The sequence below is a fragment of the Leopardus geoffroyi genome, chromosome E3, assembly GCF_018350155.1.
Source record: "Leopardus geoffroyi isolate Oge1 chromosome E3, O.geoffroyi_Oge1_pat1.0, whole genome shotgun sequence".
Taxonomy (NCBI): domain Eukaryota; kingdom Metazoa; phylum Chordata; class Mammalia; order Carnivora; family Felidae; genus Leopardus; species Leopardus geoffroyi.
Genome location: NC_059340.1, coordinates 26916666 through 26932801, shown reverse-complemented (window position 1 = coordinate 26932801; position 16136 = coordinate 26916666). Strand labels below are relative to the sequence as shown.

The 16136-nt window shown below is 44.1% G+C and overlaps 1 protein-coding gene across 3 annotated transcripts; it reads right to left on the bottom strand.

The window, feature by feature from the left end:
- Positions 1 to 370: 370 nt before the first annotated feature.
- On the bottom strand, positions 371 to 15685 carry COQ7 (coenzyme Q7, hydroxylase). 3 transcript variants are annotated; one of them, XM_045460337.1, is made up of 7 exons: positions 15550 to 15685; positions 9927 to 10105; positions 8381 to 8495; positions 7490 to 7629; positions 6742 to 6810; positions 6241 to 6319; positions 371 to 539 (listed from the first exon to the last, which is right to left on the bottom strand). In XM_045460337.1, the coding sequence occupies exons 1-6, from the start codon at positions 15620 to 15622 to the stop codon at positions 6242 to 6244; spliced, it is 654 nt and encodes a 217-aa protein (XP_045316293.1). In that variant the 5' UTR covers positions 15623 to 15685; the 3' UTR covers positions 371 to 539; position 6241. The 3 variants fall into 3 exon arrangements, with proteins under 3 accessions (XP_045316293.1, XP_045316292.1, XP_045316291.1); XM_045460336.1 differs by lacking the exon at positions 371 to 539 and adding an exon at positions 4394 to 5656; XM_045460335.1 differs by lacking the exon at positions 371 to 539 and having other exon boundaries at positions 6088 to 6319.
- Positions 15686 to 16136: the final 451 nt, after the last annotated feature.

The following is a 16136-nucleotide window of genomic DNA, read 5'->3' as shown; positions in this document are numbered from 1 at the left end:
GTTCCTCTCTGTTGGGAAAGGTCAAGTTTTCTTCTCCTCAAATCACCGGATCAAGAAGTTTTAAGGAGGGCCTTAAGGAGGCCCTGGGGTGAGGATTCAGACTTTTTATCACATTCTCAAAAAGTTTGGAATCTCCAAAAAGGGGGAAGAACCCTGAGAGGTCTCTCCTCCTGAAATTCCATAGAACTATGTTCAAAGGTGGTCGCCTAAAGCATCAGAGGTCCCCCAATTTGGTGCTATTAATAGCCCAAACGTCCACCTGACAGAGGAAGAGAGGAAATTAGAAGCCAAGGGACCCGGTGGTTAAGTTCGAGGCTCTCCAGCACCTGCAGACTCTGTTTCCACCTCCTCCTCCATAAAAGGGGTGAGGAAAGTACCTGTTCTGAGGGGCGGTGGTGGGAATGCGGTGGGTGAAGCAGTTAGAGCAGTTCTGCAGGGTGGCAGGAGGCCAGTGTCGCGGTAGTGGTGGTGGCTTAGCGGGTCAGAGGGATGAGGTGGATCTATATATGCTGTCTTAGAAGGATGGCCAGCATAGGTCTCTAAAAGGAAAGCACAAACTGCAGATCAAGACACACAGTATCACTCTGCACAGGGAACGCTAACCCAAAGGTGTACATGTATGAATAAAAGACTTATTATTATTTTTTAACATTTATTTATTTTTGAGAGAGCGTGTGCAGGGAAGGGGCAGAGAGGGAGACACAGAATCTGAAGCAGACTCCAGGCTCTGAGCTGTCAGCACAGAGCTGGACGCAGGGCTCGAACTCATGAACAGAAGACCATGACCTGACCCAAAGTCGGATGCTTAACTGACTGAGCCACCCAGGTGCCCCTGAATAAGAGATGTTTTAAAATGAGTCTGGAAAGGTACACAATGAATTCTTAATAGTGGTTACTTCTAGATAGGTTTGGAAACAGTGTTTTTTGTGTGTGTTTTTTAACCTATATGTAGTTTATATTGTTTCATTTCAAAGCAGCGATTTCTTTGGGAAGTGGGGGGGGGGGGGGGGAGAAAGAAAAAAATGTACTGTCTTATGTGACAGATTGCTAACAACTAATCACAAAGTAAGGCAAGTGGTCAGTTTCCTGAAAAGCAACAGTGGTCTGCAGAGAGATTTACTTGTCACTGTAAATACCTTTAGCACTGTTGGAATATTTCACCATGTGGATGTGTGCATTTTTTTTTTTTTTACAAAAAGTTTTCATTTTTTAAAAATGGCAACTGAAAATTGTATTTAGTCCAGCAAAAATTTACTGAGTGTCAGGCACCGTGCTAAGCTGTGAAGGCATGGAAACGACTAACGTGGTCTCTGCCATCCAGGAGTTCACTGTCTAGTTCAGCTTCTCAAATCTAATGTGCTTAAGTGTCATGTATTGGTTAATTATTGCTGTACTTAGCCAATTACCCCAAAACTCAGCAGCTGAAAACAACAAACATTATCTAACATAGTTGCTGAGAGTCAGAAACTGAGGAGTGGCTTAGCTGGCTGATTCGGAATCCGGGTCCCTCATGATGTTGCAGTCAGGATGTCAGCAGGGGCTGCATCATCTGAAGGCACGACTGGGGCTGCAGGATTCACTCCCAAGATGGTACACATACGTGACTACTGGCATGTATGTTTTCCTAAATTGAGTGATCTCAGAGAGAAAGGTGAAAGCTGCAATGTCTTTTATGAGCCGGCAGCCTTGGCAGTCACACTCCATCATTTCTACCACTTGTTAGAAACAAGTCACTAAGTACAGCCCACATTCAAGGCAAGGGGAACAAGGCTCCACTGAACAGAGGCGTATCCAGGAATTTCTGGCCAGAGTAGAAAACCACCACATCTTGTCAAAATGCAGATTCTAATTCAGAAAGTCTGGGGAGGAGCCCTAAATTCTGCATTGCTAAAGTGTTGCCAGGTGATGCCACTAGCTCTTGGTCTGTGGACCACACTTTGAACAGCAAGGGAATCCAAGACATGCAAAGAACTATAGCTCAGGTTGCCTCTTTGGAACTATCCTGCTTGCAAGAATAACATCCTTTGTCCTCCTGGCATCATCTTTGGATGGTGTCCAATTTTGAAATCACATTTTCCCTGAAAGGTCAGAGCAGTAAAGTAAGGGAAAGACAAGATTACCTTGTTAATACACGAGGACAATCTGTAATGGAATTATAAACAATCCCGGGAGGATTCAGAAAATCTCTCTGGTCTTGTTCTGGAAGCTCTCAGAAGCATAAAACATCAGCCATCAGTTCTGAAGCAGGTGCTAAACAAACGGCAGCAAATCTGGGCTTTTAATAAGTATTGTACAAAATGTCTTTATATGACTAAGACTCCTGACTGCAATACTTACAGAATTAGCTTTGATATGGGAGGGCAAGAAACAGCAAGAGCATCTCAGAAGATTGAGGCTTCTACAGGCTACAGAAGGGTGGCACGTTAAGGAAATCGTTCCCCCATTCAACAGACTGGATTGAAATTGGCTTTCAAATATGGCATAAAACTATAAATAACTATAAATCGTCTATTTTTTATTGCTATGATTCACATTCCATAAAATTCACCATTTTAAAGTGTACAATTCAGCAGTTTTTAAAAATCTGTTCACAAGGTTGTACAGCCACCACCACCAGCTAATTCTAGAACATTCATCACCCCAAAAAGAAACGGTATCCAAAAGCAATTGGTCCTCGTGTCCCGCCATTCTTTACAACCCTAGGCAACCACTAGGTTATTTTCTGTCACTATGGATTTGCCTCTGCTGAACATTTTCATATACACAGAATCCTACAATCTTAGCCTTTTGTGTCTGGCTTCCTTCACTTAGCATTTTTTTTTTTTTTTTTTTTTTGAATTGTGGTAAGCTATACATAACATCATTTAAACATTTTAAGTTTTTATTTATTTATTTTGAGAGACAGTGCAAATGGGAGGGGCACAGACAGAGGGAGACAGACAGAGAGAGAGAGAGAGAGAGAGAGAGAGAGAGAGAGGCAGAGAGAGAGAGAGAGAGGGAGGGAGAGAATCCCAAGCAGGATCCACAGTGTCAGCACAGAGCATGATGTGGGGCTTGAACTCATCAACTGTGAGATCATGACCTGAGCCAAAGTCATGAGTCGGACACTTAAGTGACTGAACCACCCAGGCATCCCTATCATTTAACCATTTTTATGTGTAGAGGTCAGTGTCAGTAAGTACATTCACACCACCGTCTGCCTTCACTATTTTCCTCTTTCCATTCTGAAACTTTGTACCCAAACATCATGTTTTGAAGGGTTTTTATGACCAGTTTATATTCTATCGTATGGATATGCTACATATTGCTTATCTACTCATCAGCTGGTGGACATTTGGATTGTTTCCACTTTTTGGCTATTATGAATAACGTTGCTACAATCATTCGTGAATATGAATTTGTTTGAATATATGCTGTCATTTCTTTGGGGTTTATACCTAGGAGAGGAGTCACCGTGTCACATGGTAACTCCGTATTTAACTGAGGAACTGCCAGACTGTTTTCCAAAGGGGGCTGCACCACTTTACGTGTCCATTGCAGTGTGTGCAGATCCAATTCCTCTACACCCTTGCCAACACGTTATTTTCCACTATTTGAGCAGCGCCACACTACCCACTGGCCACACTAGTGGTATCTCATTGTGGTTTTCCCTATGACTAATGATTTTACACATCTTTTCAAATGCTAGTGGCCTGTGTCTTCTTTAAAGATGCATCTATTCAAATCCTTTGCCTATTTTTAATTGGGCTCTTATCGTTGAGTTGTTAAAGCGTTCTTTATATAGTCTAAATACAAATCCCTATCCGATCTATGATTTGCAAACATTCTTGCTCATTCTTTGGGTTGTCTTTTACCTTCTTGATAGTATTCTTTGAACGCACCGTTTTTATTTTGATTAAGTCCAATCTATCTGTTTTTTTCTTTTGTTGCTTTATGCTTTTGGCATCCTATACAGAAAACTAATCTAATCCAAAGTCACACAGATTTACTCTTAGGTCTTCTTCTATGTGTTTTAGCATTACCATTTAGATTTTTAATCCATTTGAGTTCATTTTTATATATATACTGTGAAGCAGGGGTCCAAACTCATTCTTTTGCATGTTTGTTAGTTTGTTTAATCATCAGCAAGAAGCATAGAGAATGGTCTTTTAAACATTAAAATAAATAAATAGATAAAAGGGGTGCCTGGGTGGCTCAGTCAGTTGAGCATCCGACTTCAGCTCAGGTCATGATCTCACAGTTCATGAGCTCAAGCCCCATGCTGGGCTTTGCACTGATAGCTCAGAGCCTGTTTTGGATTCTCTGTCTCCTTCTCTCTCTGCCCCTCCCCCACTTGTGCTCTCTCTCAAAAATAAACATTGAAAAAATTTTAAAAAGAGAATGGCCTTGAGTTTCTTGGTAGCGTCTTTTTTTTTTTTTCCTTTTGGCTGGAAGATTTGGAGTTTTATAGCAAATCATATGGTATGGACCCAGAACCCAGGAGCCCAGCCTGGCCCAGTAGCTTCTTTTCAATAAATCTATACTGAATTTTGCTGCGAAGCATATAGTCTTGAATTCTTACATTACTGGTTATGTGAAAATGACTTCTAACAAAGGAGAGCTATTTCTTCATTCAATCCCACTGAAGACTATCTAGTGATCACCTATTATGGGTCAGTGATTAAAACAAAGATTCCTGCCCTACCCTACAGAGAGCTTACACTCTTGCAGGGAGAAACAGACAAAAATAAATAACTAAATACATCATGTAATATGTCAGAAGGCGGTAAGTGTTGTGGGGAAAAACTGCAAGAGCTGAGCAAGTGGGATGAGGCAAGCAGTAGGGTGGGGTTTGCAGTTCTGGAAAAGGTGGTCAGGGAGGGCCTCCTTTAAAAGGTGACATCAGTAGGGCACCTGGGTGGCTCAGCTGGTTAAAAGGTGACATCGAGCAAAAATCCAAGAGCTGGTGAGGGATCTGGCCATGCAGATATACAGGAAGGAGCATTGCAGGCAGAAAGAGAAGCCACTGCAAATGCCCTAGGACAAGATGGTGCCTGGTATTTTGAGAAATGGCAAGGAGGCCAGTGTGGCCGGAGCAGACTGAGGAAGGAGGAAGTGGTCAGAGGACCAGATCATGCGGGTTCTTAGAGACCATTTTAGGGACTTTGACTTTTGTGCTGAGGAAAGTGGGATAAACCACTTGGGCGGGGGGGGGGGGGGGGGGGGTTCTGAGCTGAGCAACAGTAACAAGGTCTGGCTTCTGGTTCAAAGGATCACTCTGACTGCTGGGTTGAGAATGGATTGTGGGAGGCCAGGCAGGGTAGGAAGAATAGTTAGGAGGCTTCTGAAATAACCCAGCTGAGATGAGGGTGGTTGGGCCCTGAGTGGCAGCAGCTGAGGCAGCAAAAAGGATTTGGTAGAGTCTGCAGGATGTCCTGACTGACTGGATGGGGGTGTGATAAAAGCAGGTGTCAAAGGTGACTCCAGAGATTTTTGGCCTGAGGACCAGAAGGATGGAGCGGCTATTAACTGTGATAAGGAAGGCCACTGGGGCGTCAGGATAGTGGGGTGGGGGTCAAGGAGTTCTGCTTGGGGCACGTGGAACTTGAGATTCTCTCTGACTTCCAAATGGAGGGGACCGGCTGGCAGGTGGATATTTGAAGATGAGAAAGCTGGGCTGAAACAGGAATGTGAAGGAATCAACCACAAGGCAGGATGAGATACCAAGAAAAAGATGACAGACAGAACAGGGCCAAGAACCACAGCCTGGGACCCTCTGGCACTGAAAAATCCAGAGAAGAGGAACAACAGCTAAGGAGGCCACTGGAAACAATGGAGACAATGACAGTCTTCCATTTAACGATGGATTTGACAGTCTTGCTTTGTCAATCTTCAACACCCTCATGTTTTAAATTACCTTTGGTTAGAAGTAAATTCACATTTTTTCCCCTTAAAGATTTCTGTTATTTTCTCAATGATTCATTCTTGATGTTTAAAAAAAAATTTAACTATGCCCCAAACAAGCAGCAGCTTCGTCCGTTATTAACTGGAACAGACCTGGCCAACAGTCAGCCTTCTGACGTAAGGTGGCACAGGAGAAAAAAAAAATCATCACTAGAGACTTTTATTAATGAAAAAAAAAAAAAAAACCTCTTGCAGTTTATTAACAAAATTCATATAATGACAATTGCACATTTCCTTTTCTGCCAATGCCCCTTGTTTAATTACTACCCTTTTTTATAGACAGAAAAGTGGACATACTTTAAAACCTTTCTGATAAATATATTGCCACGCGGCATCCGGCCTGGATAACGCTCTTCAAAACAGCATATGCTGGAGCCTGTTGAAAACGACAATAAGCAAACAAAAGAAACATGTTCTACGTTCACTTGTAGCAGTAAGATATGGCCTGAAATGGCAGGGCTGCAGCTCTCTGGATAAGACATAAGATCTAAACATTTCTTTTAATTCAAAAGGTTGGGAAGCTTCCACTATTGCCAGAAAATCTGAATCATCTGGTTTCTCATCGGGAAGAGGAAAGAAGCTGCTAGGGGGAAATGATGAGAAAGGAAGCAAGAAATAAAACTTCCCATTGGGAGCAATGCTTTTGCCTGAGTTTTTATCAAAGCACAGTATTGGTTTGCTATCTTTGGTGGTCACTATGAAATCTATTTTTCTGGAAACAAAAATTTTCCCGCCCTTTAATCTTCCAAATAAGGTGCCCGGGGCAGCACAAGCAAATAGTAAAGAGAGGTCCCCTACCAGCTGTGCGTCATGTTCAAGGCCTATGTCATGGTGCTCGAGCTCTTCATCCCGAAATTTCCTTATCACCTGGTTAAATACAAAGAAATCAAAGAAAATCAAAAGAAATCTGTTGTCCTATCTTCTTCTAGAGGCTAAAGCCTCATTCTACCGTCTAAGATAGGGGTAGGCAGTTTTTCCTATAAAGGGCGAAAAAGTCAGTTCTTCAAGCTCCGCTGGCTGTATGGGCCTCTCCACAACTACTCAACTCCGCCAATGTTCGGGGGACAGCAGCCACAGACACATTAAAGAATGGGCGTGACTGTGTTGCAACAAAACTTAATTTACAGAAACAGGTGGTTGGCCCCAGGCCAGGGTTTACCAACCCCCAATTTACACTTGAAAAAAAATTAAACAGTTCCCTTATTTGTAATAGAAAATTACATGAAGATATCTATTGGTTAATTTATTTAGGCTGAAGTATTTGTGCTCACAGCATTGGCTCAGAATCTATCAATGATCCAGAAGTGGAGAGAATACAGTTGTGGGCTCAGGAGACACGACATGGCTTCTGGTCCCAGTTCTGCCCGAGCATGTGACCAGGGCACATGACTTGAGCTTTCTGTGTCTCTTGCCTATAGAATGAGGCACTCACCTAGGTTTCTAAGGCCATGTCATTCCCCAACTTGCTATTTTTTTTCCTTCCCACCAAGTTGCTTACCTACCCTTTTCGCCCTTATTGGCCTATTTCCAGAGTATATTCAAATACCTGAAGAAGTTCCTCATATTTTTCAGGATCCTCCTCCATCAACGTCCTGATCTGGTTGTTGTAGTGATGTGCTATAGACTCTTCCACAGCCACAGTACAGGCCATTGCTCCCTCCTTCCCAAGCAGGGCGGTTCCCGCACCTGGAATTGTCAAATCCAGCACAGAAAAGGATGGGACAGACACTACACCGGTGCGGGAGATCATGTCAGGTCAGGGTTCATCAACTGGAGCACTACAGGCTCTAGGGCTTGCTCGGTAATGCCTTGTTGTGGGGGCCGTCCTATGCACTGGAGGATATTTTAGCGGCGTCCCTGGCCTCTACCCACTAGAGGCCAGAAACATCCCTGGTTGTGACAACCAAAAATGTCTCTAGACACTGCCAAGCATTCTTAGGAGCAACCTGCCCCCAGTGAAAATTGCTGTTTTAGGTGGTACCAGGTCACACTGTCAAATCCTGAATCACAGAGTAAGAATGCTATTCTCTTTTCAATGTTCTTTTTAGCCCTCTGATTATGGCAAGAAGAAAGTCCTCATCTGGGGTGAGTACATCTTTACTTCTTTCCCAACATTTACTCTTCTCCCTTTTTAAGAGTGAGCAGGTCTTAGAACCTTTGTCAGGGAACATCATCAGGCTACAACTGAATTGTTCTAGCTTTTTTCCTCCTCCAATGTGTTTGTTTTTACTGTACTTTCTATTTATAAAACCACTGATTTAAATCCATAAATATTTAAATAAATTTAAGCCAAAAAAAAAAAAGTCAATTTAACTTTAAGAAATATTAAGTCAACAAAAAGGTTGTAAGAGGACACAGAAAGAACTGTGGATTTGGTACTTTAACGATGTAATCGCCCCAGATCCCTAAGCTCAAGCAAGCTCTTCTGGACACATACCCAGTGCAAACCCCACCACGTTCCAGAAGGGCATCAGAATGGTGGGCCGCACCCTAAATGCAACCATCAACTCGTTGAACTTTTTCAAGTGGTCCTTTTCTTGATCCCACATTTTCTGTAAGAAAAACATAAAAATAAATGCAAGCATTACTCAGAGACCACCTGCTACATGCCAAGGAAGCTCCATGCCCTGTCCTTGTGGGAGACAGGAAGCACAAGGGAGATGGAGGAAGAATGAGAACCGCTATTTCTCCCCTTCCCCTTCAATCATCCAAGGAAAAAGCAAAGCATCGGACTAAAAAGCATCTTGGATATGGAGAAGAAAGTGCCAGCAAACCAGGAGAAGAGCCATTATCTCCATTCCAGGTTAGCGAGCCATGAACCATGGCTCCAGAAGTTCTGAGACCTGCTCGTGCCTTTTGTGTTTTAATGTTTATTTATTTTTGAGAGAGACAGACAGACGGAATGCGAGCAGGGGAGGGGCAGAGAGAGAGGGAGACACAGAATCTAAAGCAGGCTCCAGGCTCTGAGCTGTCAGCACAGAGCCCGATGCAGGACTCGAACTCACAAACTGCGAGATCATGACCTGAGCCGAAGTCAGATGCTTAACTGACTGAGCCACCCAGGTGCCCCAACACATGCCTCTTTAAGGACAAGGTCCACACTAAGGACAAATGAGATGCTCAGCCCACTCCACAATTAGGAGAGCAGAGAATCACCGATTGTGTAATTTCCTTCTAGAGTGCTAGAAAGTATCATTTACATCAAAGGATTAAGTGGGAAAAACAAAAGAGCTAACACTTAGCTGGCACGTCCTAAGTGCCAGGTGCTATCAAACAGATTTATGAAGGCAATTCATTTAATTTGCACGATTGTCATTATCCCCATTACACAGATAAAGTGAGGCACAGAGAGGTTAAGTAACTTGCCCAAGGGCTCACAGCAGGCAATTTAACTTGTGCTGAGTGTCTATTACATGCCGGACATGGTGTTAGCTGCTCTATGCCAGCTCATTTATTCCTCACGAAAACCCAATGAGGTAGGTATTATCAGCTCGTTTTGCAAATATGGAAATAGAGACCCAGAGAGGTCATGTAACTTCCCCAAGGTCACAGAAGTAGGAGGTGTAAGAAAGCTGGAATGTGAATCTGTGTCTTTGTGACTACAGAGCCCAGGCCCCTCCCTCTGCCTCTCAGTATAAAATATAAAATATCTCCACTGGGAACAGGATCACAACCTCTCAGCAACTGGTGCTTTCACCTCATGTGATGATTCTCAAACATTTTTAATTGCCCACCTCACAGTGAAATTTTAATACTTCAGATATACCATATATCTGTTTATGTACTATATGTCTCTACTTGATACATACAAATAATAATATACTTTTCCCTCCCCTGACCTCACCTTAGTAACCAATTTTTGTTCTCTTGGGGACAGTACCTCCCTTGACAGTGCATGACGTAACGTGATTCATGACTTGAAGGCCTTTGGATCCCCACGCTATTCAGTGAGGCCAGCCTGAGAGGGATAACAGAGCACCCACCTGAATGACTGGCCCGACACTTGTCCGACCCAGGACGGCCATCTGCCCTGCGTAGATTCGGTTCGCTCCATATTCACCTGCATGATCCACCCGGATTATTCGATCGACAGCTGCCCAATTGATATTGTCTAAGGTCATTCCTGAACTGTAAAATCTGACACTGATTCTTCTTCCATAAGCTGCAATGCAAATGTTTATTCTTCATTACTTTCGGGTAAAACAGATGTTTCCTTTTACAGACAGAAGAAAGGGGTACCTTGGAACTAAGGTCACAGATGACTTCCTCGTAGGAAGGATATCCCCATAAATGTATTCTGTTAAACCTGCAGTTTTGTTACTTTAAAAATTTTTTTTTAACTTTTTTTTTTAACGCTCATTCATCATTGAGAGACAGAGAGACACAGAGCATGAACAGGGGAGGGGCCGAGAATGGAGAGACACAGAATCTGAAGCAGGCTCCAGGCTCCGAGCTGTCAGCACAGAGCCCGACACAGGGCTCGAACTCACAAACTGCGAGATCATGACCTGAGCCGAAGTCGGATGCTTAACCGACTGAGCCACCCAGGCGCCCCATAGTTTTGTTACTTTTTAAAGTAGGCTCCATGCCCAACGTGGGGCTTGAACTCATGACCTGAGATCAAGAGTTGCATGCTCTACTGACTGAGCCAGCCAGCCCCCACCCCCTTTTAAAAGTGAATTAAGGGGCGCCTGGGTGGCGCAGTCGGTTAAGCGTCCGACTTCAGCCAGGTCACGATCTCGCGGTCCGTGAGTTCGAGCCCCGCGTCGGGCTCTGGGCTGATGGCTCAGAGCCTGGAGCCTGTTTCCGATTCTGTGTCTCCCTCTCTCTCTGCCCCTCCCCGTTCATGCTCTGTCTCACTCTGTCCCAAAAATAAATAAACGTTGAAAAAAAAAAAAAATTTAAAAGTGAATTAATTACCAACACTTAAAACATAGAGTTTACCTAAAGATCTGATTCTTCTGGCTTCATGTTAAACATATAAAGATCTGGAAATACTGAGCCTGTCTTTTCACCAGGCAGTGAAAAAGACAGGCTCAGTATTTAACGTGGCAGTGACCTCTAGATGAGCATGCTTCTCCAGTTCACCTCCCCTCAGGCCTCTTCGTTCCCAATGCTAGCTGCACAAGAACTCCTAGGGAGCTGTCAAAACCATGGATGTTCCTCCCCAGTCAATCCCCAGGGTGGGGAGAGGAAGCAGCCATATTTTTAAAAAGTTCTGTGCAGCCAAGGTTGAGAACCATAGATTTAAGTTCTCTCAAAACACACATGGGCGTTGGATTTTGAGAGCAGAGCCTTACACCTTGAGTTTCATCTCCTTATGGTACATCATCAGTTCAACTGAACTCTTGTCTTCAAAATGTAAATTCTTCAAGATAGATTAAATTTTGTCTTTAAAAAAATCTCCTAAGAGGGGTGCCTGGGTGGCTCAGTCAGTTAACCATCTGACTCTTGGTTTCGGCTCAGGTCATGATCTCATGGTTTGTGAGATCTCATGCGTTGGAATTTTTGGGATTCTTTCTCTCCCTCCCTGCCCCTCCGTCACTCACATTCTCTTTTTCTCTCTCAAAATAAATGAAATAAACTTAAAAAAGATCTCCTAATTGTTAACGCCTTGATTGTATTCTCTGAGCCTTGCATTAAGGCATCTCCAAAGTTTTTTCCCCTAAGAGCCTTCCAATGTGTTGTTATGTGTATAAGATGTTATCAGCTCTTTTTGTAGATACGAAAATGCGGACCCCATGGATGCAGCTGTCATGTGAACTTTGACTTGTACTGGTATCATCTTGAGATGTGTCTTAAGGCTCTTATGCATGACTACCATATCTTTAACACATACTTCTATTCATTTAGGCTAACTTCAACACCCTGAAAATGTGTGCAAAACTTCACTTTTTTTTATTAAAAAAGGTTTGAGTGCTTTGGACACAGGTGATGGGGTAGGTCTGCTGAAATCTGAGTGATTCTCTATTCTGGGGTTTTAAATGCTTCACTAAACAAAGGAGCAAGGATATGGGGGTCTGAGGCCTGGTGACCCAACTCTAATCCACTCTTCTGCAGGACCTGCTCCATCTCACTGTGCCTGCTTGACTCAAGAAACTGGATGGAGTCCAGGAACTGGACACCAAAAACTAGATGGAGTGCAAGTTCTGCTGAGTGTAATGTACCACTCGGATCTGTGCCATCAGACAGTGGGTCACTGTGGTCCAGTTTTTGTGACTTCTTATTATTTTATTATCATTATTTTTAAAAATTTATTTATTTTGAGAGAGAGAGAGAGAGCGAGCAGGGGAGGGGCACAGAGCGAATCCCAAGCAAGCTCTGCACTGTCATTGCAGAGCCCGACATGCGGCTCAAACTCACAAACCGTGAGATCATGACCTGAGCTGAAATCAGGAATCAGATGCTTAACTGAGACACCCAGGTGCCCCCATGACCATGTTCTCGTATGGAGAACAATTTGACACATTTGACAAAGTCAGGGTTGCCTGTCCAAAGTTTTCTCCTCCAGGTCCAAGGACTGATGCTCCCATGAATCTTACCTCCTTACAGAAATAGGACTCCTAGGAATTGGAATAGAAAACAATGAGCTGGCTCTACCTCTCAAGATAATCTTGTTTGCTTGTTCTTTCATTTGTTACTCCCATCCCAAAACATGTTAATAAGAAAGAACTTACAGCCCAGGACTCGTTTTTTAAAAACACATTTCACAAGAAATAGCAAGGGGCTAAGTACACAGGACGAGTGTAAACACACAGCTGACTTCCGATGGGCAGGACTGTATTTGTACTAAAAACATACCTCACAGTTCCCCAGCACTGCACTTTTCCAGGCTCAGGCACCTAATAAATGATTTTTTGTCGGGTGTGTGGAGGATTGGGTTGTATTATTTGCCATTTTTACCTTTTCACAATCTCTGTAAGGTATCTTTAAAAAGTATGGGATGGGGCGCCTGGGTGGCGCAGTTGGTTAAGCGTCCGACTTCAGCCAGGTCACGATCTCGCGGTCCGTGAGTTCGAGCCCCGCGTCAGGCTCTGGGCTGATGGCTCAGAGCCTGGAGCCTGCTTCCGATTCTGTGTCTCCCTCTCTCTCTGACCCTCCCCCGTTCATGCTCTGTCTCTCTCTGTCTCAAAAATAAATAAAAACGATAAAAAAAAAGAAAAATTTTAAAAATAATAAAAATAAAAAGTATGGGATGAACCACAGAAGGAGCACAGAGCTAGAGCCAGAAACTGTGTCCTGTTTGTTTTATTTAAGTTTACTTATTTTGAGGGAGAGCAAGCGAGTAGGGGAGGGGCACAGAGAGAATTGCAAGCAGGCTCCACACCAGCAGAGCTGAGCCTGACATGGGGCTCGAACCCACGAACCATGTGAGATCATGACCTGAACTGAAACCAATAGTTGGATGCTTAACCGACTGAGCCACCAAGGCACCGTATACATGTTCTATTCTCTAACACTAACCTTGGACAAATCAGAATTGCCATTTCTTACATATAAAATTGGCAATAATCAGGTTTTTTCCTTTTTAAGGAAACCTACAATAATAACACTTTTCTTACTGAATTATCATGAAGATAAAATGAGATGCAGGAAGCAAAGTAACTTTATAAGTGATAAAGAATGATTTTTATTGTTATGCTCATTGGCTCAACAAAGGAGCATTAAAAGTCATGCTTAAAAATCCTCTGAGTTTTGCCTGCATTGTCACACACTTTAAAATTGCGAAAAAATAAAGTTGAGGCCCTGTGCTAGAAGCTCTCTAATGTATCATTTTAAGTTAGTGCTTTCCCACAGTGTGAAAAATCTAATAATGATGGTACCTAGGAGACTTAAAGTAGTATACAGGAAGATCTTAAGTGGCTTATGAACATGCATTTAATAACACCCACGTAGTTAAGAGTTACTCTCTTTTAAATTCTTTTGCAATCCCTTTGATTTCATCAAGGAGAATGTCTCAGTTTACAAATACCTTCCTAATACTTGCTAATCTTTTTTTTTCTCCCCACCCAGAAAGACTGTTTGGGGTTCAAGTCTTGGTAGGCAATAGTATCTAATACTATTTTTTTACTAATACTATTTTTTACTATGTTTTTAACCCATTCATTTTTAACTACTCTATTTGGGCCAGGCAATACTTGGTTTTCCGTCTTCACCATAAGGACTTAGCTTCGGCGAAATTATTTAATTTAAAAATGGAACACACTGACGTGCTCAGTTGGTTGAGCATCCTGACTCTGGCTCAGGTTATGATCTCTGGGGTTGGTGAGTTGGAGCCCCACCACATCCAGCTCACTGCTGTGAGACTGTCAGCTCAGAGCCCGCTACGGATCCTCTGTCCTCTTCTCTCTGTCCCTCCCCCGATTGTGCTCTCCTCCCCCCATAAAAATAAATTTTTTTATTTTTTTTTTTTAATTTTTTTTTTCAACGTTTATTTATTTTTTTTTTGGGACAGAGAGAGACAGAGCATGAACGGGGGAGGGGCAGAGAGAGAGGGAGACACAGAATCGGAAACAGGCTCCAGGCTCCGAGCCATCAGCCCAGAGCCTGACGCGGGGCTCGAACTCACGGACCGCGAGATCGTGACCTGGCTGAAGTCGGACGCTCAACCGACTGCGCCACCCAGGCGCCCCTTTTTTCTTTTTTTTTAAATGTTTATTTATTTTTGAGACAGAAGGACAGAGCGTGAGTGGGGGAGGGGCAGAGAGAGAGGGAGACACAGAATCCGAAACAGGCTCCAGGCTCTGAGCTGTCAGCACAGAGCCTGACGCGGGGCTCGAACCCACGAACCGTGAGATTATGACCTGAGCCGAAGTCAGACTATTAACCGACTGAGCCACCCAGGCGCACCAAAAATAAATATTTTTAAAAGATGGAACACGGTTATAGGAAAAACACATTTGGTAATCAAAAGTACAAGTGGTATTGCTAAAAGGTAAAAATCTTCAGGTGGTATACGAACGACTTAACTTTCAGAAAACGACTTCACAATTTTCTGAGGCAGCTCTGATGAAAAGAGGATAGGAGAAGGACCCAGGATCCTAACTCATCTCCCTACTCCAAACTCTATGCCCCTTCCACTACCCAGGTGCTTCTCAAACTTTCTAGTACATGCAAGACATTCGAAGGTCTAGCTAAACTACAGACAATGCGACCCTGTAAGTCAGGAGTGGGACCTGCACTTCTAACAAGCCCACGCGGCAGGTCGCGCGACTACTTTGCCTAGCAGGGCTCCTAAAGAAGGCTATGATGACGCCCATAGACACTGAACTTGCAAGGTCTCCCTCCACCTGTCCTCAGCCTGGAATGCCAACGACACCGGCAGTGACGTCCCGTCAGAGGTGTACAATTACGTCATTCCCCCGCATGCCGACTGCGAGCAGACACTCCAGACCGCCCCAGCCAAAAACCACGCCCTCCCGCCCCACATTCCCCCAGAGCACCACAAACTCCGCCCCTCCCGAGTTTCCCATTTCGCAGTCGCGCGCCGTCGCAGCCCTATGACGTCTACGACGTCTGCCCCGTGACCTCTCCGGCCCAAGTCACAGGCGAAAATTCCCTGGTTCGGCGGTTTAGCGCGCTTATGCGGCCGCGCTGATTCTTTACCTGGGAGAGGCCGCAGGGCGCCCGTGCGCAGCCGCCACAGGGAGCGAACCGCCGCCGCCCCCGCGCAACTCATTGCTGTGACAAGGTAACTGGTGCCCTGAGCGCAACGACCAAACGTGCGCTCAGCGCAGACTGATGACGCATAGCAGACGTAAGACAGACACTGCCCGCCCTGGCAGCGGTGGGAACGCCCCTTGGCCCCTGCTTCCATTCGATTGGTTGGAAAGGGCAAAGGAAAAGATGATATTGGGTATGATCACCATCAATCACTCAGGAGTCCGACGTTTCTAAAGGAGACTTGGGTTGCTAGGGAGTTGAGGATGCTAAATTGCTTTTCCCAAGATGCCGCCTGGGTAAATTCCTGGGAAAGAGGACCAAGAGGGAACTCTTTATTGTCACAGCTGTTGTACTTTGTTTTACCAGCATGGAAGGAGAGTTTTCCCTATGTGTATCCCACATCCTGCATCCACTTGTAGAAGTTGCATGACGAAATTAAATTCACCGCATGGTCAATAGTGTCTCTAGGTGATGGTTCTAACGGCCGACTTAAATTCTTACGTCTTTTCTCTTATTTTAAGTTTTGTATA